Here is a 27955-nt window from a genome sequence, read left to right as displayed (position 1 = left end):
CCACTGATTTTTCTCACTGTTTTTATTAATTGGCTTTATAGGCTAAAGTGCATAGTAAAGACAAAAAAGGAAATGTATACATAGCAAAGGGACGTTTTCTCGCCAACATTAGAAAGACCTGAGATGCCTAAGTGTCAGTTCTAGGGAACACTGGACTGAGGGAATACGTATGCAGGCAGCAGGCCTGGGGGCTGGCTTCTGGTATGGACCTGGGACCTACAGAAGCTGCTGGCATGCTAACCCTGCCCAGGCAAAAGCTGCAATAGAGGGTGTTGGGACAAAAGGGTCACACTTTGGATAGGCGCTGCTGGTACTAAATGAGAGTTTAGTCCTTTCAAGGCCCTGGGGAACCAGCACAGCTACTGAGCCTCTCCTATTGCAGGGAAAAAAACCTCAACCATCCCAAAGTGCAAGTCCCAGGAAGGGTACAGGGATCACTCCTTAGTTGGCCTGGGCCTGCTGCATAAGCCCCCAGCTGTGGTCTATCACACTTTCCCCCACTCTCAGTGAATATGTAACATCAGGATTAGTCAGTGAAGTCTTTGTCTCATCACGTGCCTCTGTCTCCTAGAATGAGGGTGCCCGAGGAGGAGGGTAGGAGGGATTCTTGTGCTCCTTGAAAGGATAAGCAGCTCATAAACAACTCCTCTGGGCCTCTTTATTAGACTGGAAATGAGTGTGCAAGTTAGGTCCTGGCAATTTAGAATGAGTCTGCTTCACTGAGCTCCTATCTGCCTCTGGAGCACTGCGGAAAAAAACATGTGACTGAGTCAGGATCCAGAGACACTACTAGGTAGCCTGGGTGGAAGCCCCAAACGTGCTTCAGGCAGTCTGTCCACTAACTTGCAGAAGAGAGAAGAGACCTGTTAACTTCGCTCTCAGTTCTGGAAGTAAAGTGTTTACTCTAGAGCAGGGGTAAATCTAGAAACAAATGTGGGCAAGCCCTAAAAGTGGATCCTTAAATAGGTGCTAAGACTAAAAGGACAGTAATAAAAAACAAACTTCGGTTCTTTCATGGGGGAGCCGGCCCCAGCCATACGGTGGCCGGGGCAAAAGGCAGCGGTATGTCATCTTCCTACATCATCCTCTGGATCTCCTCAAAGTTCAGCAGGTTGTTGGCCGTGTCAGACCAGGCAGGGTGCTGGGCCCCATCCATCTCGGAAGCAAGCTGATTGCTTCTTTCCAGAGTATGGTTCACGCCCCCAATCACCTCCTTACAGTCAGGACACGTGCCCCTCTGCATGGCTCCCCCACAATCACTAATCACATAGATGTGGCCATTGGGGCACTTGAACCAGTGGCCACGAGGGTAACCTATGGCTTTGACGATCTGCGCTCGTTCTTCCTCTGAGATGCCCAGGCCAGAACAGGGAAGGGTGGCTTTCAGAGCCTCCATCTTTCTCTGCACAAGCTGTTCATCCTCCCGGGTGAACTTACACGTCCCCTCGAGGATCTTCCGGACTCTGGAGACCTCTTCTGCTACGCGGCCTCTCACCTTCCCCTCTGCTATCTTGCAGCGGGTCAGCAGGTTCACCAGGTATGTGAGCCTCTGGATTTCACTTTGGAGGTCATCCAATTCCTGGCTGGTGAAGCTCAAACGCTTCTTGGCCAGCCACTCATGGACCTGGTCTAATCGAGTCCTCACCTGCTTCTGTTCTAAGACATGCACTTTTTTCAGGGAATCATATAGGCCAGCCAGGTGGTCATAGAAGCTGATATAATTCTCAACAAGGCCCAGGTCCTTCACTGACAGATTTTTCTGGGCCAGCTTCTCTTTCAACATCAGGAAGTCTTCAGGGAGCAGCTGGTAGAGGAGATTCTTCCTCTCCAGTAGGGCCTTAAGTTGTTCCTGGCTGACTGCAATTTCCCCTGCTGAGCCCAAGATCTTTTCCTTGACAACTTCAATCTCTTCCAGTCGCTGTTTGATGCTGGTTCCATACCTCAGATTTTTGCGGATGGGCACCTGGCAGATAGGGCAGACCTTCAACTTGATGGCAACTTCGTCATCCTTCTGCTCGTTCATGTAGCGGTCCAGGGCTTGCACCTCAAAGATGTGGCTGCAGTCTTCCAGCTGTACAAAGCGGGCATCTGGCTCATCCTCAAAGCCAAAGAAGATCTGGGTGACTTCTTCCTGGTGGCAGACACGGCACTTCTTGGGGCATGGTTCCCCACACAAACCAATGCAGGGGTGGCCGCAAGCCAGCAGCTTAGTACAAGGCACGTAGCAGGGGGGTCGGTCACAGGGCTCAGAGCAGAGTTTGGTGCACTGGTAGTGCTGGCAGCGCCAGTCACAGGGTTCCACACAGGGACTGCACAGTTCCCCACACTTTTTCTTGCACTGGCTGTGGACGCAGCGGTTCTGACAGGTCCGCTGGCAGGGCGGGCACTCACCAATGCACGGCTCCTGGCACTTGTGTGAACAGATGAGCAGGCGATTGCAGGGCTGTTGACAGCGCTCGTGGAAGCGCCCTTTGAAGCAGCTGTGGCAGGAGCCGGGACATGGATGCCCACAGTCCAAGATGGTGCCACACTTGGTGGTGCATTTGACTGGCAGGTCACACCTGAGGTCCTCCACATGGCCACACTTCACCTTTTGGCTGTGCCCACACTTGAGTTTCACGGTGACCTTTTCTGAACACAACCGCACACAGTCTTCACCACATGGGTGGCTGCACCTGTGCCCACATTTCAGGACCTTGGGGCAAGGCTCTTGGCAGCAGAAATCTGACTCAGGCATGGAACAAGGGACCATTTGTTCATGGCCGCACCGGAGAATGACTTTGGGCACCTTCACCTGACAAGGCTGACACTCCTGGAAGCAAACAAGGGGGCACCGGTGCCCGTCTTGGCAGATCACCTTCTGGCATGGCTTCATGCACTGGAACTCCTTGTGCAAGGAGTCATAGGGGTGGCAGGCACGGGTGCAGACGTGCCCACAGCCCAGCCGGAACTCACAGGGTAGGCTGCAGCCTCCTTCGGGCACTTTTTGGAAGTCAGAAGCTTTGGATACTGAAGTGTGGATAACAGGGTGGTTCTGGCAGCACAGCTGGAGGGCAGAGCCTATCTGATTGTTCTCTCGAAGGGTATGGATGATCTTGCTCCACAAGGGCACCTTGGCCAGCATCTGCATGTTTCCAATGCAATACATTCCCTTCTTGGCACGGGACAAGGCCACGCAGATGCGGTTGGGTATCTGGAGAAAACCCACCTTGCCTTCCTGGTTGCTGCGCACTAGTGAGAGGAGGACGATATCATTCTCCTCCCCTTGGTATTTGTCCACCACATGGACCTTGACACCAGCAAATGTCTTGGCAGGCATGAGTTTGCGCAGGCAGAAGAGCTGCCCGGTATAGGTGGTGAGGATGGTGATCTGGGAGGGCAGGTATTCCTGACACAGGAAGTACTTGCACAGCTCCACCACAAAGCGAGCCTCATGCTGGTTCTGGTGGCTTTTGCCTTCTTGGATTTCCTGTTCAGGAAAGTTGTGTTCTACAAAGAAAAGGTTGGAAGAGACCCCCTGGAAAGAAAAAGAAGAGAAGGTACATTCATGGTAGTTTTTTCTACCTTCATGTGCGTTGGCCACTGACCCTGTCCCAGGGAAGGACCTTAGAAGGCTTCTACATACTCTGTACCATAATCTTTAATTTAGGAGCATTCCACTGTGCTGAATGCTTTATATACCTTATCTCCTTCAATACAATAATATTACGAAGCAGCAACCATTATTCTCACGTACAAAAGAAGACCCTGACCCTCAGAATTGGTATATAATTTGCTAAAGGTTACACAGCTACTAAATGGCAGAGCTGGGATTCAAAAACCCAGGTCTGTATTCTCAACTTATATTCTATTCCTCTTCTTAATAACTAGCTTTTTACTGTTTTGATTTTTGTTTTTGGCCACATCACATGGCTTGAGGGATCTTAGTTCCCAACCAGGGATCGAATCCAGGTCCCGGCAGTGAAAGCACCAAGTCCTAACCACTGGACCACCAGAGAATTCCCAATAGGCAGCTTTTTAAAAAGCTGGCTGTTTTCCCTTCTGAAAGCCCTTTTTTGTCCTGAGGAAAATATAACCTCCTAGGTTGCTGACAGCATCAGAGAAAGATCAGGTAGGGCAGATTCACCTTAATCTTCTCGTATTTGAGAACAGAGGGATGGTTTTCCAGATCCTGGTAAATGTGGGGTGTCAAAAGCCGGGCAATTTCAGGGCACATGCGGTGCTGAAACAAGACAAGTATGTCATTAAAAACATGGGCGGTGCTGAAACATGTATGTCATTAAAAACATGGGCGGTGCTGAAACAAGACACGTATGTCATTAAAAACATGGGCAAAGAGTAAAATGGACAGTTTTCTAAAGACTAAGTTGCTAGTGGAAAATCTGGGGCAGTAACATTTGAAAAGAATAATAGGGAAAAAAGAGCAGAATGTAAACAGCTCCTTCATCTGACACAAACTCAACACAGGCTGAACTTGCGGTATTTTAAAACAAAAAAACAAAATAAATCTGACAGAGTCATTTCATTACTAAACTAGCAGTATTTTAATGAAATAAAAATGCCAAGCTTTCTTGTTGGCATCTGGCAGGCTCCCAGGAGCCTTCCCTTGGACATTTGGTAGTAACAAAGGTCTAGCTTCTCACCTGGTAGTTCAGACGGACAAAGGGAATGTTTACTTTCACCAACCGTTCAAAGAGGGACACCTCAAGGTTGAAATTCTTGGCCAGATCATACACATTGGCACTGGGGCGCAGCTGAGAAGAGAAACACGTCTGAGGATTCTCCACTGAAAATGTATTTTAACCATCCATCCATCTACCCACCTATCAAATGTTTTTCAAGTGGCTTCTGTGTTCCAGGCACTGCTTTAGTTGTTAACAGGCTAAGGACAAAGAGTGACAAAGGCCATGAAGCCAAGAAATAAGGGTGATGGGACAGAATGCCCAGGGGTGGAGGTTCTTTACATAGGCCTCTCTGAACAGTGACATCTGAGTTGACACCAGCATGGAGAAAGTCACCAGTCATTCAAAGAGCAAGCCATAAGAGAGAGCAGAAAGAAGAGGGTGGGAACACAGTGAGCAAATGAGATAGATGGTGGTATGAGGTGAGGTCAGAGAAGCAGGCTGAACCCTGAGAATACTGGCCTTTGTAGGCCACTTTAAGAAGCTTGACTTATTTATTTATTTTTGGCTGCGTTGGGTCTTCGTTGCTGTGCACGGACTTTCTCTAGTTACGGCGAGCGGGGCTACTCTTCATTGCGGTGCGCAAGCTTCTCATTGTGGTGGCTTCTCTTGTTGCGGAGCATGGGCTCTAGGCACGTGGGCTTCAGTAGTTGCAGGACGCAGGCTCAGTAGTTGTGGCTCACGGGCTCTAGAGCACAGGCTCAGTAGTACTGCCGCATGGGCTTAGTTGCTCCACGGCATGTGGGATCTTCCCGGACCTAGGGCTCGAACCTGTGTCCCCTGCATTGGCAGGCGGATTCTTAACCACTGCGCCACCAGGGAAGCCCCAGAAGCTTGATTTTTATTTTAAGTGCAATGGGAAACCACTGGAAGGTTTTAAGCTGGGGAGTAACATGACCTGATTTACTTTTTAGCTCCTTTATGAAGAATGGATTAGAAGGTGGCAAAAATGGAAGCAGTGGGATGGGGAACACGCTGTTTTAACAGGCCACTTAAAAGGCCACGGTAGGGCTTCCCTGGTGGCGCAGTGGTTGAGAGTCCGCCTGCCGATGCAGGGGACACGGGTTCGTGCCTCAGTCGCGGAAGATCCCACATGCCGCGATGCAGCTAGGCCAGTGAGCCATGGCCGCTGAGCCTGCGCATCTGGAGCCTGTGCTCCACAGTGGGAGAGGCTACAACAGTGAGAGGCCCGCGCAGCGCAAAAAAAAAAGGCCACAGTAGATTATTAAAAAGTAGTAAAGGGGGGGCTTCCCTGGTGGCGCAGTGGCTGAGAGTCCGCCTGCCAATGCAGGGGACACGGGCTCGTGCCCCGGTCCGGGAAGATCCCACACGCTGTGGAGTGGCTGGGCCCGTGAGCCATGGCCGCTGAGCCTGTGCGTCTGGAGCCTGTGCTCTGCAAAGGGAGAGGCCACAGCAGTGACAGGCCCACGTACCGCCAAAAAGAAAAAGTAGCAAAGGGAACCTGAAATGGATAATGCTACCTCTAAAACATGCCCCCAATCTAAGAGCACCTGCTCTTAGATTGAACATGGGAGGCGAGGAAAAGAGGTGTCACAGACAGCCACTAATAAGCTTGAGGACTGGTAAAGCAGAGACCAGGGTCTTCCTGTCTGATTCCTGATTCCACTCCTGCAGACAGCCAGCCTATCTTCTAGGGGCCCCTGGCCTACCTGCTGGTGGTCCCCAATCAGAATGAGGTGCTGGCAAGCTTTGCTCAGGGTGGCAATGGTGTGGGCCTCAAGGACTTCAGCAGCCTCTTCCACGATGACGATCCGAGGCTCCACCTTCTGCAGGATCTGGCGATATTTGGCAGCACCTCGAGTCAAAAGAACAAAGAGAGTTCTCTGAGCGGATGTACTGGACTCACTGTGCCACTGGGCTTCTGGATTGGTGACCCCCGAGCCTGGGTCTGTTACAACTGAGTCCTCACATTCACCCAGGGCCACGGTGACCACTGCATGAGAATGAGTGCTGCTGGGTGGTCTCCAGAGCACCATCCCCATGTTGTCACTGTTGAGGTTCTAAATGCAGTAGAAGCAAGTGGGTGAATTTCACCAAGAGAACCCTAAACACAGCTTGCTTCCAATAGCTTTTCATGGTATTTTCCTCTAACCTACTAAAGAAGTTTCTCTTTACCTGTCCTAGATAATCTGATAGGCATTGGCAACAGTAGTGAACTCTATGCTTTCTTACCTGTTGTTGTCATTCCTACAACTTGGGCATCTTTCAGGATGTGCAGGTCTTCCTGGAGTCTCAGCTCTGCCATTCTCTCTGCTGATGTGCGGTACTGACGTTCATAGCTGAGGATCTTTCGGCGGGTGTCAGCCTGGTACATCTGTAGCCACAGCCTGGAGAATGTGAAGAACCAGGGAGAGGAAGCCATGTGCTTTTTGAGAAGGTGGAGGAAGCCCCTTCAGTGTGCCCTGTGCATGAAGTGGAACCTACACCCTAGAGGAAGTTACAAGCCACAGAGAAAGGAGAGACCCAGATGTGCAGGGACCTGAGAGTCCAAAACGGCCAACAAAATGATGTGCAGGGAGATGTATATAAGTGGTCAGGAGCTAAGGAAGGAGGGGGCTAAAGAACAGAGGTTAACTACTGGACAAGAGCAAGGGACTTTAAAAGCTTCAGGAAGAATTTCTCACAAACTGTCCCTACTCCATTCCTGCCCGAGTCCCCACTCCTCCCCTCACAATTACTTGTAATTGTGGAGAATTACTTGTAACTCTCCACAAGTAAAACAGATCATTTCACCACTCTGCTGTAAAACCTTCCAGTGGTACTCTTCAGCCCTAAGAGGCCCTGCACAGTCTGGCCCCTGCCCACCTCTCTGACCTCACTTTCTATTTGTCTGAGATACAGCCATGCTGGCTGCCTTCTTTCAATTTCTCAAACATGCTCCCTCCCCCCTCGAGGCCTTTACCCGTGTGGTCCCTGCAAGCTCATCTGCTCCCCCTTCCCAACTGGCCTTATTAATGCCTACTCATCTTCCAGATCCTGCCTCCAATGTCACTTTCCTAGATATCTCAGATCAGATCAGCTCCCATGTTAATATTCTTAGCACTCCTTGCTCTTTTCTTCCTTGGTGTTGATGCCTGTTTGTAACTTTTTATTTGTGGAACTAACTGATTTGTCTTCCTGGATAGCCTCTAAACCCTGTGAGGGTAGAACCAAGCGTGTCTATTCTATCCCATGGCTGCATCTAGCACTCAGCTCAGTGGGGTGCTCAATCAATCGTCGGTTAACACTAATATTGAAGATCTGAAGGGCTTATATTCTAGGAACAGGAAAGGAACCCCCTGGGGAAATTACATGGGCTGGCTGGGGCTGGGGGTAGGTGGGGGTGGGGTGGGCACAGTACCTATAAAGCTGCCAGCGAGAATTCAGGTCCAGCTGCCAAACATCCTGGATTTCATTGGCCTCGGCCTCAGTCATGGTGTTCAGCTTGCGAAGTTCAACCTTCACCTTCTTTTTCATTTTCTTTTTCTGGTTGCGCTGGGTCTGTGGATATCAATACCAGTCAGAGTCACTGAGTAGAGGTGGGCCTGGTTCTAAGCCCAAGGCGGGGGCTAGAGCACATTTAAAAAAGGAGCTGTCATCTCTGATGAACTTCTCTAAGTGTCTCACACTCTCCCAACAGATATTTCATTGCTAAATGAGGGCTCTGGAGCCAGTTTGTCTGGGTTCAAAGTCCCATCTACCTCTTATATGTTGTGGGACCTAGAGTAAGTTACTGAACCTGAACCTCTATGTGCCTCAGCATCCCCTTCCATAAAATGGGAATAACAATAGTACCTCTTCACAGAGTTGCTGGATTGACTGAAGGAGTAAATACATGGAAAGCACTTTAGAAGAGTGCTGGCACTAGTCATTACTGAACATCTTTGACCACAGTCTGCTTCTCATTCCTAAAGCACATGTCATGACAGTAGTGGAGGTGCGTCTCTCTCGTTAAATGCCATACAGGTCCTGCTAAGATGGTCTTAATGCCGTTATATCAAGATAGTACCTTTAACAAGTGGGTAAAAGGCACCATTTCGGAGAAAGTGCTCCCCCCGGCTCTGCATGAGCCTTTAGAAGGACTGGCATGCCAGATAGATGTCACAATACTATGGACCCCCCTCCGCTTCAAAACCAAACAATTCAACTCCTCCAGAGGCCAGATGGCAGATGCCCAATCCATGCTTCCAAGTATTGGGCTCATGATTCTGTCCCTCGCATAGAGATGTTGAACTGAACTAGGAGATCAGATTCAAAGCCAGCAGACTGGAGAAAGCTGCATTCAAAGCTGCCCTTAAAGTCCCTTAAATCATCAGTGGGGTTCAGTGTTCTATTGTCAGAGTAAGACACGGTAAATTCTGAGGACCACTAGGTTCTACCAAAGGAAGGAGCGGACAGAAAGTCTGGGCATTTATACTATTCTGGCTCTAAGAGAAATATCAAATTTCAGAGTGATTGAAGGATAAATATTCCATCCAGTCTACATAGCTTACTTCATTCTGTTTTACTTGAATCCTCTAAAATCTTAATGCACAGACTTGTTTGTAGTTGAAAAGAGAATATCCATGAAAGCACCAAGCACTGAGACCGTAAGTGTTTGATCTGACTCATATGTGCTGCACTTCTCTAAAAGTTCAAGAGAAGCACTTGGCTACCTACTTCCTGTCTTTCTAAGTTAGCATTTCTTGCCAGGGCCCCTCTAAAAGGCCATAATTTTTATACTCTTGGAAACTGGACCCATCTTTTTTTTTTTTTTTTTCCTGCAGTACGCGGGCCTCTCACTGCTGTGGCCTCTCCCTTTGCGGAGCACAGGCTCCAGATGCACAGGCTCTGCGGCCATGGCTCACGGGCCCAGCCGCTCCGCGGCATGTGGGATCTTCCCGGACTGGGGCACGAACCCGTGTCCCCTGCACTGGCAGGCGGACTCTCAGCCACTGCGCCACCAGGGAAGCCCTAGACCTATCTTATACTAGGATTAGGTTGTAAAAGGGTAAATTAAGCTAATTATGAGGATGCAGTGAATACGGTGCAACAGAAGTGAGTGAAAATCAGGGGCTGCGGTTCTGGTCAGAACATATGCTCTCAGGCCTGTTTAGGAGAGTTACCCACACCCACCTGGCAATAATAACTGAACTCCCATTTCCTACTCTGTTAGGACTTGCAGGGGCTACGAGGAAGTGAGCTTACCTCCCACTCTCCTGCAGCCTGCTCCTGCCCGGCTGCTGTCCCGGGGCCATAGTTGTCTAGCCTCATGGCCAGAAGCACTTTAGCCAACTCCTGTACTGCCCCATTCTCTTCCTTCTTCCGTCGCCGGGGCCTCACCACCTCTTCCTCCTCAATCATCCGGTCTGCTTGAATCAGTTCAGCCTCCTCTGCGATCTCAATCAGCGAACCCTCCTCTTCCCCTTCTTCCTCCTCCTCCTCCCCTTCTGCCTTGGCTAAGAGAGGAAAGCAGTCAGGACAGGGATGGAGACTCTTGAAGCCAAAGGATGAAAAAGGGTACCTATAAGAGCTTAGATGCATGAAGACATTCTTAAGGGGTTTAAGTGGTTACCTCTGGGTAGGGAAATGGGAGGAATGACAGGGGAGAGAGACTTAGGTTTCCTTGCATACATTTTTGTTACATTTAAAAAATCACATGAATGTATGCCTTTTTAAGGAAGGTTTTACTTATGTCAAATACATATACAAAGGAAAGTATACAACGTAAATGTGCAACTTAAAGGATTATAAAAGTATATAAAATGAACATCCAAGTACCTTCCACCCAACTTAAGAAGCAGAAAGTTACCAATTTCTTTGAAGACCCTTGTGGGCTCTACTAACCTGAATTCTATATTAGTCATACCTCCCTTTTAACTTTACCACATATATAATATATATATATCTTCAAACAACCACCATCATCTAGTTTTGACTTTTCTGAGCTCTATATAAATGAAATCATACTGTATATATCAATATTTTCCTATAACTTGCTTTTCTCATTCAGCATGGTTTTGGTTTTTTTTTTGCGGTATGCGGGCCTCTCACTGTTGTGGCCTCTCCCGTTGCAGAGCACAGGCTTCGGACGCGCAGGCTCAGCAGCCATGGCTCACAGACCCAGCCGCTCCGCAGCATGTGGGATCTTCCCGGACTGGGGCACGAACCCACGTCCCCTGCATCGGCAGGCGGACTCTCAACCACTGTGCCACCAGGGAAGCCCAAGCATGTTTTTGAGTCATACATATTGCTGTATATGCTGTAATTCAATCCTTTTCACAGTTGTATCCATTATCTGAATAGATTGTAATTTATCCATCTGGTGTACAAATGTGGATGGATATTTGAGTTCCTTCTGCCTTTCTTTTATCATAAAGTGGTTTTGCCAATTAATATCGCCATTAGCCTCATATCAGAGTTCCCACTGCTCCACATTCTTTCAATGTGGGATTATATCAAACATTTAAATTTTTGCCAATCTAGTAGGTGTGTAATAGTATATCATTGTAGTTTTAATTCCTCTCATTTCTAATGAGCACTTTTCATGTTTATTGACCATGAGGATTTATTTTGTGATGTGCTTATTAAAAGTCTTTTATCTGTTTTCCTATTAACCTATTATTTGTCTTTTTCTGATTGATTATAGCTCTTTACTTTTAAGTCCTGCTCTTCTAGTCTTTACCATTCCACCTTAAGATGTGATTCTAGGCAGACATGCACCTCTTACCTGTATTTTCAGGTCCTGCTGGAGCAACACTTTGGGTGAAAGAACCAACACCTAGACCCAGCCACTCCAGCATCATGGAATGCTTCCAGCCCTGGAAGCAAACCCATTCGCTATTCTGAGGAAAGAATTATTAGTCATGAGACTAATGAGAATTATTAGTCATAAGAATTATTAGTCATGAGTCATTAGTTCTATGACAACTAGCATGAGGAAAGGTCTTCTCAAAGGATCAAGAGGTAATTCCCTTAAAATTCTCTTAAAAATGCAACGTTTGGGCAACTGGCTCATTTAATATGACTTGCATAGATTTAAAAACAAAGATTTCCTGCCTCTTTTGAAAAAATCAGGAGCTATGGGAGCAATGAGCCTGCATTCCTAAATGGCAACAAATGGCCGAAGCTGGCTGCTGCCACCCCTTTTCCAGTTTGCCTCAGTCCTTGCTACTTCCCAACGCCTCACATCTAGCCTGCTTCAGTCCTTTATAGGACTCTCACTGACCCTTTTAGGCTTTGGGGCTTGAAACCCTGGAAATCACCAACCCATTGATAGTAGAGCTACCATCTCACTGGATTCCTGGCCAACCACTTTACAGAGATCGTGTCAGGTACTTCCCTGGTGGTCCAGTGGTTTAGACTCTGTGCTTCCACTTCAGGGGGCATGGGTTTGATCCCTGGTTGGAGAACTAAGATCCCTGCATGCCGCACAGTACAGCCAACAAAGAAAAAAAAAAATACACAGATAGCAGATACTTCTTATAATATCCTTTGAAGGCAGGCGTTATTATTATTGCTGCTTGACTGCTGAGGGACCTGAGGGTCACACTGGCTCAAGTCACAAGTCTGTGTGACCAGTCTGTCAAGTCCCAGACCCTCTATATGTGCTAGGTTGCCTCATTATGATTTTGTTTAATTTAACAAGCACTTAGAGCACTTATTAAATCAAGAGGTTTACAAATATTGACTTGTTTATTCAATAACAATCCTATAAGAAATAAGTTGATCTGTAAGAAACTGCCATTTTTGCAAGTTAAATTTTAAAATATTGGCAATTTCACGGGGTTCAACTTAATGTTATTAGCCGCACTTTTTTTTTTTTTGCCACGCCTCACGGCTTGCGGGATCTTAGTTCCCCGACCAGGAATGGAACCCGTGTCCCCTGCAGTGGAAGCCTGGAGTCTTAACCACTGGACCTCAAGGGAAGTCCCTATCCCCACTTTATAAAAGAGGAAACAGGAACAAGAAAATTAAGTAACTTGCCTAGAGCAAAATCAGTATTCACATCCAGCAGACTGGCTCCAGAGTCTTGTTTCTGACTAGTATATTCAGCTGCCTTTTCTCACGAAAAGGAACTTTTCACATCACAGCAGCATCTTAGCAGATTATAGCTAATGCTTTGGACTTCTACTTCTGCTGCCAAATATGGGGACAAGAGAGATGCTTGTGCCCCACAAGATGACCCCTACCTGTACTGGTCCATTCATCAGGCTTTTCCAGTGTTGGAGGGAGATGTACTTCTCCAGATGCTGTTCCCGTAGTACGCCACGCATGGTGCACTCCAGGGTCTGGGCCCCTTCATGCAGCTCTTGCTCTGACTCTTTCATTTGTGTCACGATCTATCAAGAACAGAGGGAAAGAAATGATGAAGAAGTATCATCATGTCCCAAACTCAGTCTCTGCCTTGAGGGAAAACAAAGCTAACACAGGAACAGCCAGTCTTTAACCAAAGGATTAATATCTAAAATGTCTAAAAACCTCCTACCAACTAGTAAGAAAAGGAAACAAATAATACAACAGAAAAGCAGGCCAAATATACTGTGGTAGAGACCGCTCTCTTTTTTCCTTAGTAATAAGAACTCAAAGTTTTGGTTGGGCACAATGCTGCCCAGCTAGAAGATGATACTTACCTGGTCAACAGGCCGTAAGTAAAAGTGCTATGGGTGGTTTTGGGGAAGTAGCTTTAAGGCCCTGGCAGGGGCTGGGAGGGGTGGTGTGCCCTTTTCTGTCCTTTCCCCATCTTGGATTATGAGGGCAAAGATCACACCGTAGGATTACCCGAATGGAATGCTGGAAGGAACCAGGGTCCTTCACAGCTTTGTGGAGCCTCCCTATCTCCCCTGGACTGCCTACCCAGAAAGCCACTGCTATCTTGGTTAGTTCTCCCTTGAGCTACCTCAGATCTCCAAAGCTGGGACTTACACTCATGTAGGCCCTTCGGAGGTGCATGGGGAGGTTGCGGCGGAATTCCCGCTTGTTCCTCAGCTCCCTCAGGGTGAACTGCTTCAGGATTTCACTGTTGCTCCTTCCACCTACCCGCACAATGCTGGTCTTTTGACACTTATAGATGCCTGTGGAGCAAAGCAGAGCATGGCAGAGTTAAGAGGAGCTATGCTGGATTCTCTCAGGTGAGAGCTGTGTATGTTTGGGATGTTGTTGCAGCCGGTCCCTTAGGGTACAAACTGGTACTTACAGGGAACCTACCCCACCAGTGAACAAGAAGGCCCCAGAGATGATGTGACCTGCAGAGCAGTAAAGTGTGGTGCTTAAGAGCACAGGCTTTAGAATCAGACACTTGGGGAACCAAGTCTTGTCTGCACACTTACTGCTATGTAACCTGGGGCAGGTTAGTTAAGTTGAGCCTCAGTTTCTTTGTCTGTGATTTGAAGACAGTAATACTTTCCTTATAGGGCTATAGTCTGGATAAACGAGAGAGTATCCTTATAGCTCCTAGGGAGGGCCTGGCCCAAAGTAAGCATTAGTAAATGTTCTCTATTATTCACTCTACAGATATTTACTAATTGCTTATTTTGTGCCAGGCGTGTGTTAGTTTCTGAAGATACAGTGGTCAAAACACAGGTTCAGTTCCTCATTTGTTCTCATGTCTCACAGTCTACCAGAGAAAATACATATTAAACATTTTATCATAATAAAACTTAATACTATAAATACATGCTAAAAGTGTATAACAGGGGACCTTAACTAGCTTGGGTGGGGCAGAGATCTAATTTTTAAGGATCTAATTTAAACTGATACTCTAGGAATAAGGAAGATTTAATCTAGGTGAAAGGAGGATATGAAAGAGTGGAAAATAATAGTCTAAGCATTATTTTCCAGAGGAAAAACAAATACTTATTCATTCATTTATGCAATTAGTATTGTTTGAGTGTCTAGTATGTGCCAGGATCTGTGAATATAGCAAGAAACAGGACCAATCCACTTAGTGTTTATAGTCTAGGGTAGAGACACATACAAATAAACTGGTACATATATGCTAATTAAGTATTTGAAGGAAAAAATACAAAAGGAGTCTTAACCTTGTCTGGGGCCAAGAGGGCAAGTCCACATGAAGTGAGACCTGAGGAATCAGCTGGAGCCATCCAGGCTGGGTGCATCAAGATGGAGACAGCGGGAGAAAGAAAAAGTACATGCTAGGCAGAGGGAACAGCATGGGCCAAGGGAGAAGCTGGAGAAGTCAAGAAACTGTAGACAGTCAGGGTTGCTGGAGTTAGAGAGAACAAGGGAAGAGGTAGGAGATGAGGTTCAGAATTAAGCTGGAGCAAACCACACACAGCCTTTCAGGCTGTGGACTTTATCCAAAGAGCAATAGAAAGCTACTGAACTTGCTGATGGTTCAAAGTCGAGAACTTTTTTTTTGGCCACACTGCACAGCCCGCAGGATCTCAGTTCCCTGACCAGGGACTGAACCCGGGCCACAGCAGTGAAAGCCCAGAATCCTAACCACTAGGCCACCAGGGAACTCCCAACAGAGAACAATTTTGCCTACAGATATTACCTTCCAGAAACTGGTCCAAAGCATGATTAGTATAACACACAACCAAGATGGGGAACTTCTGGAGGCTAATTTGCCAAACAGCCTCGTTGGTTAGAAGGGCCTGAACAATTTTTAGACCCACATAGGTTTTGCCTAAAAAACAAGGAAAAAGGAGAGTTAAAAAACTTAGAGACTTTCTAAAAGGAGTAATTATGTACAGCAAATTATTATTATTATTTAAAAATTTAAGGTAATATATTGAGATGGTTTAAAATCCTAGAAGCGCAAATGGGTGTGTTATGTCCTCCTCACTCTTCTGCCCCCAGCCACCTAGTTCCTCTTGGAAGCAACCGGCGTTACTAGTTTCTTGTGTAACTTTCCAGAGGTAGTCATTCTATGCACAAACAAAAACGAATATACAGTCTTTTTCTAGCCTTCCCCTTCCTTTTTAAAATACAAACAGTAGCAGACTATTTTCACCGTTCTACATCCTGCTTTTTTCACTTAATATAGTTCTCTATCAGTACATAAAAAGAATCCTCTTTTTGTTTTTCAGGGCTGTAAGGCATTTTTTTAGCCAGTTTTCTGTTGATGGACATATACATTGTTTCCAATCTCACACAGCAAATTATTTAGAAATGCTTTTTTTTAAAAATAAATTTATTTAATTTATTTTTGGCTGTGTTGGGTCTTTGTTGCTGAACGCGGGCTTTCTCTAGTTGTGGTGAGCGGGGGCTACTCTTTGTTGTGGTGCACAGGCTTCTCATTGTAGGGCTTCTCTTACTGCAGAGCACGGGCTCTAGGCACACGGGCTTCAGTAGTTGTGGCATGTGGGCTCAGTAGCTCTGGCTCGCGAGCTCTAGAGCACAGGCTCAGTAGTTGTGGCGCACAGGCTTAGTTGCTCCGTGGCATGCGGGATCTTCCCGGACCAGGGCTCGAACCCGTGTCCCCTGCATTGGCAGGTGGATTCTTAACCACTGCGCCACCAGGGAAGCCCTAGAAATGCTTTTAATATACCACAGTAGACTTGCCTTTGTGATAGGAGTGAAAAACTCACAGAAATCAACATCGGAGTTAGAGTTATGGGCTCATTAATAAATGGTCAATAATTAATTGTTTACAAACAGCTAAATTCTTACATTGTGTCAAGCTGAGAAGCCACTGTCCTAAAAAATACTCAATGTTGAGTGAGCAATACAAGAAAATAAACATTTCAGTACAGCTGAATACTTTTCAGTATAGATAAATAACAATTTCTTGCTGCCTTTTTTTTCTTCAAATAATATGTATTGAGTGCCAAACAGGTGTTAGACACTGGGTTAGGTGCAAGAAATACAATGGTGAGCAAAATAGCCATGGTTCTTATCTTCCTGGACCTGACAGACTTGCAGAAGAGAAAGATAATCACACAAACAAATGCAAAAATCACAAATGTGGGAAATGAGAAATACAAGGTACCAAGAAAACAAATAATTGGGATTCTGGCCTACTCAATGAGATTAGAAGAGGCTTCCCTGGGAAAGTGATAACTGAGTAAGAGCGGGCAAGGCGGAATAGGGATGGACTGGTTGGGAAGTTCCTGACATCTTCCAGTGAGTGAGGACAAGGTCTGGCTCCAGCAGTTGAGATAATTACGCAGACTGGGGAGAAGTTTCAGAGATAAACTTGATTGGAACTTGATAATGGTTTGGCTGGGGTGAGGAACAGAAAAGGATAACTCCTATGTTTCTAATTTGGAGGACTGGATGGCTAAGGAGTCCTTCGGAGGAAAGAAAATCTTTATAATTCAATATTTACCCCATCCTCTCCTACTGCTTCCTTCCCCTTGGAATGGATACTTTTCGGGATTTCCACCTCAAAAATGACCCCCTTTGTCACATCCCTCTCAAACTCACAGGCTGCTTCTTAGTAGCTCTGCGTGTGTGTGTGTGTCAACCTAGCGTGTTGTCACATCCCTCTCAAACTCACAGGTAGGCTGTTTCTTAGTAGCTCTGTGTGTGTGTGTGTGTGTGTGTGTGTGTGTGTATCAACCTAGAGTGAAATGATTATGTTACTATACTTGGAGCTAAAGAGTCTCAAGTCAAATGATAACATTAGGGGAAATTAGTTGCAACATGCATATTTTGAAAATACAAACAGCTTCTATAAATCAGTAAGAAAAAGAAACCATTCAACAGAAATATGGCAAATACGAAAAGGCAATCTACAGAAACAGTTATATAGATAGCTAATAAAAACAAGAAAGGATATTTAATCTCACTCTTGATTAAAGAAATACAAATTAACCACTGTGATATACATTTCCAGAGGACAATTTGGCACTATCTATTAAAATTACTAATTCACATATTCTTTGATTCAGTTAGGGATTTCTCTCCTGGATATACTCTGCTTCTGTGTGAAATGACTCACAAACAAGGTTATTCACTGACCTATTGTTTGTATCAGTAAATCTTTCCATAGGGAACTGGTTAAAGAGATTATGAGCTATCTATACAATGGAATATTATGCAGCCACAAACAGGAGTGAGATAATACTTATGCACCAGTATGAAAGGATCACCAATGTATTTTATAAGTGAGCAAAGCAAAACACATGCAAAGTGTTTTCTAGCATAGTGAGTCAAAAAAAAGTGGGGGGAAATAAATATAAGTATGCATTTGCTTGAATATTCATAGACTATCTCGGGAAGGATAAACAGGAAGACAATAACATTGCTTTAGATAAAGGTACTGGGTGGGATGGTGGGAGGAGAGAGATGTGGAATTTTTAAAATATCTGAACCATTTTTTATTAAAACATAAAGTTAAAATTAATAATGAGCCAAAAACTCTAACCTCTCAGATCAGCAAAAACTGCTGATGAGCAAACACTGATAACATACAACAATGCTGGAAAGTATATAAGGAAATGGGAACACTAATTCATTCTCGGTGGCAGTACAAACTGGTACATCCTTTTTCTTCTTCTAAAGCCCTGAAAGCATCACTTTAATTATGCAGATTTTCCCATCATATGGGTGTTTCTTATCAGAAAGAACTTTCCATTTTGTTACATTAATTTTTTATCATGAGTTGCCATTCTTTTATCGTTATTTTTAAAGAACCTCTTCCTGTTTTGTTTTTTATTTTTTAAATATTCTTTTGGGAGGGTAATTTAGCAGTACCTACCCTAACTATTAATGTGAATTCCCACGTTAGGAAAAAAACTACAGAAATAATAAGCAGAGTACTCAGAGATAAACACACACAGATATAGATTATGAATACTTATTAAGCACTGTCTATGAAACCAAAAAAAAAAATCTTGGTGCATTCATGCCATGAATGCAGGCATGGTAAAAAAGAGTGAGGTATATTTCTAAATGTGACTGTAGTGTAAAGAATGTAAAAATATCCGTACATGTTATATACATATATATAAACTGTAGGCCAATATATAGAGCATAATCTTGTTTTTGTTATTTAAAAAAATAGGAAAAGTGTGCTATGTAAACATATAAATACCCATAAAGACACAAAGATATATCAGTTTTAACTTTGGAAAACATCTCAAAAGACACATGTCAAACTGCTAATAGTAGCTATCATCTCAGAGGAGGATTAGAGAGTGGCACACAGGGAGGAAGATGTAGGGAAGTATATTTCCAAGAGAAGAGAGAGAGAAGCCAGGAGCCGGCTTCTAGACTGCCTGAGTTCTAGTCTTAGGTCTGTCACTTGTCATCTGTGTGAGCTTCAACATATTATTCAACCTCTCTTTGCCTTAGTTTTTTCCATCTGTAAAATGGAATGGTTTCTACCTCACAGAGTTGCAATGAGTTAACAGATGCAAATCATATACAGCAGTATTTGGTGTCCAGTGCTATTATATACCTGATATTATTTAACTTAAATTTATATAAGATCAAGCAAATTAATATAGCCTGCAACGGAGCAGAAGTAATGCATCTCCCTAAGTCTGACCCCTCAGCAGTCTTACTACGCACACCAATGGGTCCTCACTGGAAAATCACTATGAGAAGCTGCTTTTTCAACAAGTTCAATGCCCATTTCAGGGCAATGTTTTAAACTGAGACATTCCAGAAACCTAGAGTCAAGCCTCCCTTGCCTATCTCACAGGGCAGATGTCATGTGCTCTGAAAAATTTTCTCTTACCTGTTCCAGGAGGTCCTTGAATAATAGCCAGTTCTCTTGTGAGAGCAAACTGCAAGGCTTCCATCTGGGAGTCATCCAGCTTCAGGGTTTCTTTTGAGGGCCACTGGCTGGGGTCTAAGACATTAACTCTGGGATGTCTCAAGCCCTCAGTATTCCTCAGAGATTCCCCAGTGGCAGAGGGATCCTTTATTAAGGGAGTGAAATCATATCTGCCCCCCATTAGCAAGTACCTTGGCTCCTTCACATAAGAGTCACATTCCACGATGTTCCTCTGGAAGGGGATGTCTTCCTCTTGGACTTCCTGGAGTCCTTCCAGGACGTGCCTATAGGCCTCAAAGTATGCAGTTGTCTCCACCATGAGGAAAGAGTCAGAGGGCTGGACATCTGTTAGCAGCTGTTGGCTCTGCTCATTGAAGCAGAGCTGGACAATTCCTCGGCAGAGATCTTCCTGCTCCCGATTAGACACAGTGGCAAAAAGAAATGTCTCAAAGTTGTCCTTGGACATGCACACCAAGGACCCATAGAGCAATCGCTTGGAGTTCTGCCAGCGAACAAACTTCAGTGATTTTGTGTCAAATTGCACCTTGTAGACAATGCCTGTTGACGAACACACGGGGGTGATGATCCTGGTATCAAAGTAGATTCGGATGTCATCAAACTTTCTCTTCCTCAGGCCTTGGTCTTCAAAGCTTTGGAGAAGTTCCAAAATGCCCTCCCGCAGGGGTCTGACAAAATCCTCTCGCAGGAGTCGGAAGTGGGTATCCAGATAGATAGCAGTGCTGTCGTATTTTCCAGAAATGATGTTGGGGCGAAGGAATGGCCTCTCATCCAAGTGCACTTCATTGTAAGTGGGGTAAATGGGCATGGTCCGGTAGCTCTCAACATGGTCTTCTGCCTCAGGCTGCACGAGAGTGTAGGTGTCCACTCTTAAAGTGCCCTCTCGTCTCTTTTCCTGCAGATGTTCGATGATGGTCTGGACCTTTTCCAGGTTCTTCTCTGTCTCTTCTCCTATGTCAACACCAGAGGCTCTCAAAGCATTAAGAGAAGCTGGCAGGAGAGAAATGAGCATGGAAGTTTCCTGCACAGAGCTGGCAGGGAAGACACTTACAAGGTCCTGGAGGAGGGAGATGATGTTGCTAATGTGTTCTGGATACTGGTTTCGAACATGGGGGATGGATTCAGTGATCATCCCTACCACATAAGCCGGCAAGCAGACTTTGAGGAATGTGGAATTCTTCAATATGCCCAGAACATGGAGAACGCTGTGGCGGTCCATTTTGGAACTGCAAGCCTTCCGAAGAACTTGGCAGATGAGCTCAAGGAAGTTGGACTTCATAAAAGAATGAGACAAGAGCTCCTTCAGTCCTAAACTTGTGGCAAGTGTGATGACCACCTCAGAGGGATCTTTCTGCAGAAGACTTTCTAGGAACTTGTAGCCCAGTTTCTTCACCTGCTGTGGCTGTTCTGCAGGCTTTTGGTGGGGGTTCCGCCACTGCTGAAAGTTTTCACCGGATCGTGGTGGTCTGCGGTTCCTTCCCTCCTGGTTGCCACTTCTCTGCCTGGTGTCATTTTCCTGACCATGTCTTTGGCCTCTAGGTTCATCATTGGCATGCCCCTCCTGGTTTCTCCTTCCCTGATGTGGGTTCCTGCCCACTGCCCCAAACCTCTCTTCTCTTTGCCGATGAGGAACAGGATGGTTGTTGGCCCTAGGATGCCTTCCGGGCTGGTTGGCTCCTCCTCTGAGAGCACTGGCCGCTGGATTATCGGCCTGATTTCTAGCTCTTGGTGGTAATTCTCCATCCATAGGCCCTAAACACAATGGGAATTTTGGGTAAGCACAATGATATGGACATACTTTCATTTTCCAAAACAACTAAGGAGCTTAGGTTTTATTTGGAGAGAAAAAAGGTTTCCGACCAAGTCGTGATAAATATAAACTAGTTTACAAGGGTTGTTGTATATATTACAAAAATATTGTTTTTTCAAAGGGTGCAACAGAAAAAATAAACATTTGTTGAGTGCCTAATACATGATAGAGGATAACTACTCATTTAATCCTCACAAGCTGGGATTATTTCAGAGGCTCAAAAAGGTCATCTCATTGCTTTCAGTCTCTTGGCAGTACCGAACAACAGTGAGAGCATGAGTTTCACAGCTAAACAGACCTGGTTCAAACCTTGGTCTAGGTACTTCCTTACTGTATAACCTTGGCTAAGTTGCATAATTTCTCTAAGCTTCACCATCTGGGTTGCTGTAAAGATTAAATGTTTATAAAATGCTTAGTATACTACCTGACACATAAAAAGCTCTCATTAATGTTAATTACTAACAGAAATACTAATAATTTTTTATTGGGAATACCCTGCTGATCTCTAGGACCATTTGTTCTGCCTCTAAACAATTAGGTCATAGGCAACAGAGACATCAAATGGGATAAAACCATAAAGGGAAATGCTTTTTGAACCTTCCTCAGCATCAGATGGCAAAGGGGAAGGTAGGGCTTCCTTTACCAAGATGTTTTTGAGCCAAATAATAGATTGTGAAGGAAACTGAAAAATAAAACTCAAGTTCTATTTCAGGAAACTGAGAAATGAAACTCAAACTGTGATTCAGGAAACTGAAAAATGAAAATTTACTTTTCCTCCTTTCTGCAGCACGAGTTCATCGACCTAGTACTTATCTATTCCCAAGCCTCAGACAAGGAGGTGTGGGGAGAGGAAGGAGACATACCCAGCACACACAGGAAAGCTAACATCATCCTGTGGCTGAAGCTGAATTTGTCTTCCTTGATCTGCCACACATTTCATAAGTGACCTTGGCAAACATACCCAAGCCCTTTTTCTTTCAATTTCCTTTTCTCTAAAATGGATTCTAAAGCTGACCCAACTTAGCAGAATGACTTGGAGATTTTAAGAACAAATAAACAAAAGAAGACTGTATGCCATGATTGGATGATAACAAATGTTATGAAAGTTTCAAATGCACATCATATTCAAGATGATTGTACCATTTCATGCCATCAGATCCTAAATCCACTAATGTACATTTCCTTGTTTTGTATGTTGTCGAGAAAATTTTAATGTGATAAGACAAAGGAAAATTTGGTAAAATATAAATACTGTAATACCGAACTTTAAATTTTTATAATTGTTACTTTTATATTTACTTTTCAAACTCCCAAGACATCATAAGAAAGTCCTACTTTTAATAATCTGATCTGATTAGAAGACTCAGTATTTTGGAAGAATGGAAAATTGTATCATTTCTCATCCTTTCAACATTCACATAGCTCATAAAATAAAGTTCTATAGTTCCTCCTCATTCGTTCCATGACTGATACTCAGAAGACATGTTGCAAACTTAGGGAAAGGCAAGAATCCATTCAGTTTAGTTTCGTTTTAGAAAGTTCTGAGCAAACAGAATAATCACTACAGTAGAGTGATGCTTTCGGAACTAACTTTGCTTTGGTGCCTAGGACTCTAGACATGTACTATCAAATACACGGTGACTAGCTATGTGTAGTTATTAAGCATCTTAAATATGACTAGTCTGAGTTAAGATGTGTAAAATGACACATGGAATTTTAAAGACTTAACAGCAAAACATGTTAAATACCTCATTAAAATTTTTTATATTGATAACATCTTAAAATTATAATATTTGAATATCTGGGGGGAGTCAATACAAATATTAAGATTATTAAAGTACTATGAACACTAATTAGAAAAGGTATGTGCACCCCTAGGTTCACTGCGGCATTATTTACAATAGCCAAGATACAGAAGCAGCCTAAGTGCCCATCAACAGAGGAATGAATAAAGAAGATGTGGGGTGTACACAAACACACACACACACTATATATACACATACATATATATATAAAACGGAATACTACTCATCCATAAAAGAATGAAATCTTACCATCTGCAACAACATGGATGGACCTAGAGGGCATTACGCTAAATAAGACAGAGAAAGACAAATACTGTATGATTTTACCTATATGTGGAATCTAAAAAACCAAAGAAATGAACAAACACAAAAAAACAGAAACAGAATTATAGATACAGAAAATAAATAGGTGGTTACCAGAGGGGAGGGAGGTAGGGGGAGAAGATAAATAGATGAGGCAAATTAAGAGGTACAAACTTACAGTTGCAAAATAAATGCATCATGGGTATGAAATGTACAGTGTGGGGCATATAGTCAATAATTATGTTATATCTTTGTATGGTAACAGATTGTGTAACTAGACTTACTGTGATTATTTTGAAATATATAGAAATACTGAATCATTATGTTGTGTAACAGGAACTAACATAATGTTGTAGGTCAATTATACTTCAAAAACAAAGTCATAGAAAAGGAGATCAGATTTGTGGCTTCCCGAGGCAAGGAGTTGGGGGAGGGGAAAATGGATGAAGGAGTCAAAAGGTACAAACTTCCAGTTATAAGATAGATAAGTACTAGGGATATAAGGTACAACATGATAAATGTAATTAACACCATTATATATTATATAGGAAAGTTGTTAAGAGAGTAAATCCTAAGAATTCTCATCACAAGGAAAAAATTTTTTTTCTATTTCTTTAATTTTGTATCTATATGAGATGACAAATGTTCACTAAACTTATTTCAGTAATCATTTCATGATACATGTAAGTCAAATCATTTATGCTGTACACCTTAAACTTACAGTGCTGTATGTCAATTATATTTCAATAAACCTGGAAAGAAAAAAAACTCCAAGAAAAGTACTATAATAGTAAAATATATTCAATTATAATAAAATGATATTATTTGGATATATTGGCTTAAATAAGACAAATACCAAATTTTATTATATTAAGTTTTTAAAATGTATATTACCTGTTTCTTTTTGTTTTTAATGATGCTACTAGAAAATTAAAAATTAAGTTTTGGGCTTGCATTATGTTTCTACTGGATAATGCTCCTCTAAACCAGTTACTTCCGGGGACTTCCCTGGTGGTCCAGTGGCTAAGACTCTGCGCTCCCAATGCAGGGGGCCCAGGTTCGATCCCGGTCAGGGAACAAGATCCCACGTGCTGCAACTAAGACCTAGCGCAGCCAAATAAATAAATATTAAAAAAAAAAAAAAACAGTTATTTCCATTTCTGACACCTCAACACTACCTTTGCTAAAGTGAACTGCACCCATTTAGAAGCTCTCTTAAGGAGAGGGGACGGTCGTCTAGTCTGAGTCATTCATGTTGTAGCTAGTGAATAAACCATTCTCTTTTTTTTTTTTTTGGGCCATGCTGTGCGGCTTGCAGGACCCTAGTTCCCCAACCAGGGATTGAACCTGGGCCTTGGCAGCGAAAGCATCAAGTCCTAACCACTGGGCCATCTGGGAATTCCCAGGAATAAACCATTCTTTACTTGAGAGATGCAGTCTATTTTGGTGGGCCTGCTCATTCATAAGTAACTCAATTTCCTTCCCATTACAGATTTTCTTCAACGTACAACTGGGTTACTTCCCGATAAACCCACTGTAGGTTGAAAACATTAAGTCGAAAAAGCATTTAATACACCTGATCTATCAAACATCATAGCTTAGCAAAGCCTACCTTAACATGTGCTCAGAACACTTACATGAGCCTACCATTGGGCAAACTCATCTAACACAAAGTTTATTTTATAACAAAGTGTTGAATACCTCATGTAATTTACTGAATAACGTACTGAAAGAACAGGATGGTTGTCTGGGTACAGAATGGTTGTAAGTGTACTAGCTGTTTACCCTTGGGACAGAGTGGCTGACCGGGAGCTGCAGCTCACTGCCGCTGCCCAACATCACAAGACAGTATCTTACCCAGGAAAAGTTCAAAATTCAAAATTTGAAGTATGGTTTCTACTGAATGCATATTGCTTTTGGACCATGTTGCAAAGTCAAAAAATCATAAGTGGAACCATCATCAGTCTGGGACCATCTGAAGGTAGAAACCCTTGCTCACCTCTGTGGTTAATATGAGGATTCCTGGGCCGGGCCTCCGGACAAGGTCTTCGGTTCTCCATGTCTGAGTCACCTGATTTCTTCCACGTTCACGTTACTTTCAGTTGTCTGGAAGTCTGCACAGGTTGACAGTTATTAGTGCCTTTTGAAATACAGCATCCAGCAGGAAAAAAACCCAAATAGTATCAAGCTAATCCTTTCTACCTCTACATCTTAATGATTCGTTAATTAAGAGTCAAACATAGATTTTAATCATGTGCACAAGTGTTCAATTCTGCGAATGCTCAATTATGATACAAAACACTAAATTCACAATCTAGGATCAAATTTCAAAGGATCAAATTCCCCCTTCCCTTTATCCTTGTACTTTCTTGGGGTTAAGGGAGTGTCATCAATTCCCATTCAAAACTCCTGTTTGATTTATGCCTTTAGCCAAGATACTTAAGCAGTTGCTAGGTTTCACTTTCCTCTCCTATAAAGCAAACAAATATTGTTGCCACAACAGAAAGAAGTACATTTTTATGAACCCCCAAACCATGTATTTACCATTCCATCCAGCATTTATACTATATAATACTCTATACCTTACAGTACTCTATAGTACATAAATAATTAGTGAGCAGTTATCCCTATACTACTCTTTGGAACACAGCCAAACGGATTAAGTCCTCCGCTCTATTGAATCAAGAGAAAGAAATTACGTTTCAATAACCAGGAGGCTTAGCATCTACAGGATGCTGTTTCCTCAGGACAGCTAGATATCTGCAGTTCTTTCCTTCTCCTCTTTCTTTTATCTTGATGGTTTTCGACAGTAGTCCTGTAAGAGAAAGAGGAAGCCCCTTATAAGGAAACTTCTCCATCCTACTCATACACATCATGTGGGCTGGGGCTAGGGAAAGAGTGGCTAACTGAGAGTCCTCAGCAAAGGGACTTTTTCAACTGTCCCTTTCACTGAGTTTTAAAACATTCATAGTTGGAAACTGTGAATAGATCTGGCATTACATGAGGAGTAGCTTTTACCCTCATCAGAGAAAGGAGTCCCTTTCCTTCCTGCTGGGAATATTTTTGGTGAATCTCATCCCTCATCTTATCAAACCCAGCTCTCATGGCACAGGTTCAATATTTAGAGGGTTTTTTGTTTGTTTGTCTAATTAGAAAAAAATGCTCAGAGGAAAATTCCTTCTTCCTCTTGTTGAATAGAAACTCACAAATTTTCTGGGATAAAAGAAACAAGAAAAGAAAAAAGAAAGGCAAGGAAAGGGAGGAGCAGAGAGGAACAGGAAATGCTACCACAAAAGCAGAATCGAACGGGTTTCTTTGGGAATCAAGGCCTATAAGGGCAGGATGAAGAAAATCAGTGATGGTCAAGCTGCTGTAGTGGTTAAATTAGAGAGGAATATTAATTACCAGGATGGGATGGAAGAGGTTAGAGCTGGGTTTCAGGGGGAAGTCTCCAGGGTGCTGAGAGAGTATAAGAAAGGATGGAGGAGTCCCTGTCACCCAGGCGCCCAGCAGCTCCTGATGGAGATACTGTAGGGTCAAGGGAGAGCCAGGGCGGTGTGCGGCAGTGAAGAAGGTGCCAGGGCAAAGCTGAAGCGGGGAGCCGCTGGGGAGGTGGGGGACAGTGGAAGAGGTTTGGGGGCCTCAAGGAGAGGGTGGGGCGGAGCTCAGCTGGGGGCTGTTTGCTAAAGTGATGAGGGCCTGGAAATAGGAGTGGGGAGTCTAGGTGCGGAGGGTGGTTGTAGAGGATGGGGATGAATGAGGTGATGAGGGGAGCTGAGGACGCTGGAAGATGAAGGGGGAGCTGTGGCAGAAAATGAGGATGGAGATGGGGGGACAGAGGAGAGCTAGGTGATGAGGCTGGAGGCGGAGGTGGTGATGGAGGCGCTGAGGGGGCTAAGAGGGGCGCTGAGGAGAGGGGCCAGGGGCTCAGGTGGGTGATGGGGGCGCTGAGAAGGTGACGGGTACTGAGGCGGTGACGGGTGCTGAAGCGGGTGATGGGGGCGCGGGGGCTGAGGAGGTGGCGGGGGCGCTGAGGCGGGCGTCGGGGCAAAAGTGGCAGTGGAGGGGCGGCGCGGGCGCCGGGGGTCGCGGCGGGCGGGAGCAAATGCGTGACCGGGGCGCGGGGCGGAGGTCGCTCACCGGGCTCCAGCGCGTCCTCTCTCTGCCAGCGAAGCCGCCGCCGCCGCCGTCTGCTGCTCGGACTCGGGCCCAAGCAGGTCAGCGGCCCCGCCCGGCGCAGCTTACTTTCGGTTTCCTTTCCCCGCAGACTCTGGGCGGGCCGAGGGGCCGGCCCAGAGGAGGAGGGAGGGGAGCAGGAGGGGGCCTGGGACGGCGAGCGAGGGGGCCGGGCCCTGGCGCAGCCGGCGCCCCCGCCCTTAGGCCCGGCAGGAGCAGTTGGACCCGCGGGCGTCGCCTCAGCTCCCCGCGGCGGCGGGGCAGGCGGTCTTGGGCCGGCGCCGCTGAGGGGAGGGGACTGCGGGGGGCGGCTTAACGGCACCCGAGGCCGTTGCAGGCCTCAGCCGTACCCAAAGGAGCGGGGACCCAGCGGACAGCCTGGTGCGTGTGAAGCGCGACATGGCGGCGAGGCCGACGAGCCCGGGTGTCCTCGTGTGTACCGGGAAGGGGCGGGGCTAGTGTCGCCTTGACAACCATTAGGCCTCCTCCG

At 44.9% G+C, this 27955-nt stretch overlaps 1 protein-coding gene and 1 long non-coding RNA gene across 3 annotated transcripts; one reads left to right on the top strand and one right to left on the bottom strand.

Annotated features, from left to right (window-relative positions):
* Window positions 1–7: 7 nt before the first annotated feature.
* Window positions 8–27852, bottom strand: ZNFX1 (zinc finger NFX1-type containing 1). 2 transcript variants are annotated; one of them, XM_027087046.1, is made up of 15 exons: window positions 27430–27852; window positions 25989–26104; window positions 25289–25395; window positions 19315–21123; window positions 15181–15312; window positions 13587–13735; window positions 12854–13003; window positions 11392–11506; window positions 9870–10120; window positions 8044–8183; window positions 6876–7030; window positions 6353–6498; window positions 4644–4754; window positions 4127–4222; window positions 8–3517 (listed from the first exon to the last, which is right to left on the bottom strand). In XM_027087046.1, the coding sequence occupies exons 3-15, from the start codon at window positions 25347–25349 to the stop codon at window positions 1076–1078; spliced, it is 5757 nt and encodes a 1918-aa protein (XP_026942847.1). In that variant the 5' UTR covers window positions 25350–25395; window positions 25989–26104; window positions 27430–27852; the 3' UTR covers window positions 8–1075. The 2 variants fall into 2 exon arrangements, with proteins under 2 accessions (XP_026942847.1, XP_026942848.1); XM_027087047.1 differs by having other exon boundaries at window positions 17–3517; window positions 25289–25403.
* LOC113609619 (uncharacterized) lies at window positions 13020–15850 on the top strand. Its single transcript, XR_003428724.1, has 3 exons — window positions 13020–13308; window positions 13732–13792; window positions 15716–15850. It is a non-coding gene; the product is annotated as an uncharacterized LOC113609619 (long non-coding RNA).
* Window positions 27853–27955: the final 103 nt, after the last annotated feature.

This window comes from Aethalodelphis obliquidens, unplaced genomic scaffold (genome assembly GCF_003676395.1).
Source record: "Aethalodelphis obliquidens isolate GAN/ISIS:26980383/991018 unplaced genomic scaffold, ASM367639v1 scaffold57, whole genome shotgun sequence".
NCBI lineage: Eukaryota > Metazoa > Chordata > Mammalia > Artiodactyla > Delphinidae > Aethalodelphis > Aethalodelphis obliquidens.
Note: the sequence above shows the minus strand (reverse complement) of the source record. Positions and strands in the feature narration are given on the sequence as shown.